We start from the raw sequence: 1,746 nt of genomic DNA on the forward strand, positions 1-1,746 counted from the left end.
CGGCGAAGGAGGTCAGTGGGAGGGCACTGGCTCAGGAGGCGGTGCTTCTAGGTGGATGGCTTGACGGTGGCCTTCCCTCATGGGGAAAGGTCAGAAATCACCTTGATTGGGTTGACCCCTTCTAGGGGGCTGAGCACCTAAATGGAGGGGCCAGCCAAGCCATCACTACCACAAGGAGCCTTGGCTGCCTCACCGACGCCTGAGTGGTCGGGCACCACTGCTTCCTTTGCCGGTGCCCTTCCCATGTCATGCCCAGGGCCATCAGGAGCATAGGGGGCAATGAGTGAGGATGCTTGGGCAACATAGTCCTACTGGCAGTAGTAGGCCTGTTCAAAGCTGCCTTTGATGGTGATGACTCCCTTGGGGCCGAGCATCTTTAGCTTCAGATAGGTGTAGTTGGGGACAACCATAAACTTGGTGAAGGATGGCCGGCCTAGGATAGCATGGTAGATGTTGGGGAAGTCAACCACCTCAAAGGTGAGCGGCTCATTACAAAAGTTGTCTGGATGGCCAAAGGTGATGTTGAGCCGGATGCACCCGAGGGGCACAGCTTCCTTCCCTAGGACGATCCCATAGAATGGCACCTTACTAGGGCACAGGCTGCTCCATGGGATTCCCATCCTATCCATGGTGTTGGCATAGAGTATGTTGAGGCCCCTGCCGCCATCCATCAACACCTTGGTGAGGCGTGTGGTGCCCACGATCAGGGTGACCATGAGCCGATAGCATCTCAGGTGGGGGACACTAATGGCGTGATCCCTCTAGTCAAAGGTGATGGCCATCTAGGACCACTATAGTCAGGTCAGGGTAGCAAGGGTGTGGACGGTGTTCACCTCCTGCTTGGTGATGCATCGCTACTAGCGAGACTCATACGCCTAAGAGCCCCCGAAGATCATGAGGCAGCGATCTGCCTCGGGGAACTCGACGTTGTCCTCTAGGGAGGCATCTGCTAGTCCATCAGCCTTTGGGGTAGGCTTCTGGGCCTACCCTGCTTACCAAGGGTGCCACAAATACTACCCCTAATTGTGGCGTAGTCCTTGAGGGGGTGCTTCACCTGCCCTCCATGGAATGGGCAGGGGGCTTTGAGCGCCTTCTCGATGTTCTTGAGGAATGAGGCATGCCCATGGGGTTGAGTCCTGGCAACATGGTTGGCCACTAATCTCCTCCCCGTGGCCCTTCTAGTCCTTATTCCTCTTGTCACGGTGATGTTGGGATGATGTAGGGTTGTCACTGTCGTCCCCACCACTGAGGTGGACGGTAGCTTTAGCCTTACCACTAAAGTTACCCTAGACCACCTCCTCGCCAGTGGTGTACTAGGTGGCAAACTCTAGGAGTTCCCACGTTGTACATGGGGTCTCATGACCGAGCGCATGGATGAGCGCCTTGTAGGTAGTGTCATAGATGAAGGAGTTGATCACATCAGCGTCGGTGATGTTGGGGAGCTCATTGTGCTTCTTGTAGAAGCATTGGATGTACTCCTAGAGGGTCTTGTTGGCCCTCTACCTATAGTTGTGGAGGTCCCATGAGTTCCCCGGTCAAGTGTATGTACCTTGGAAGTGACCGACGAAGATGGAGCAAAGGTCGCCATAGCAACGGATGCCGTCAGGCTCGAGCTGCTCGAGTTAAGCTCTGATCGAGCTCAATAGAAGCAAGGGAAGGTACTAGATGATGAAGTCATCATCCAACCCTTGGCCCTCATGGCGAGGTAGTAGTCCTCGAGTCGAAGGTCTGGGTTTGTCTCATCAT

General features: G+C 55.0%; 1 protein-coding gene across 1 annotated transcript; it reads right to left on the reverse strand.

Moving 5' to 3' along the window:
• Positions 1–308: 308 nt before the first annotated feature.
• Positions 309–716, reverse strand: LOC136536755 (uncharacterized). Its single transcript, XM_066528942.1, has one exon. It carries the CDS (start codon positions 714–716, stop codon positions 309–311), a length of 408 nt encoding a protein of 135 aa, XP_066385039.1.
• Positions 717–1,746: the final 1,030 nt, after the last annotated feature.

The sequence above is a fragment of the Miscanthus floridulus genome, chromosome 2, assembly GCF_019320115.1.
Source record: "Miscanthus floridulus cultivar M001 chromosome 2, ASM1932011v1, whole genome shotgun sequence".
In the NCBI taxonomy this organism is placed as follows: Eukaryota; Viridiplantae; Streptophyta; class Magnoliopsida; order Poales; family Poaceae; genus Miscanthus; species Miscanthus floridulus.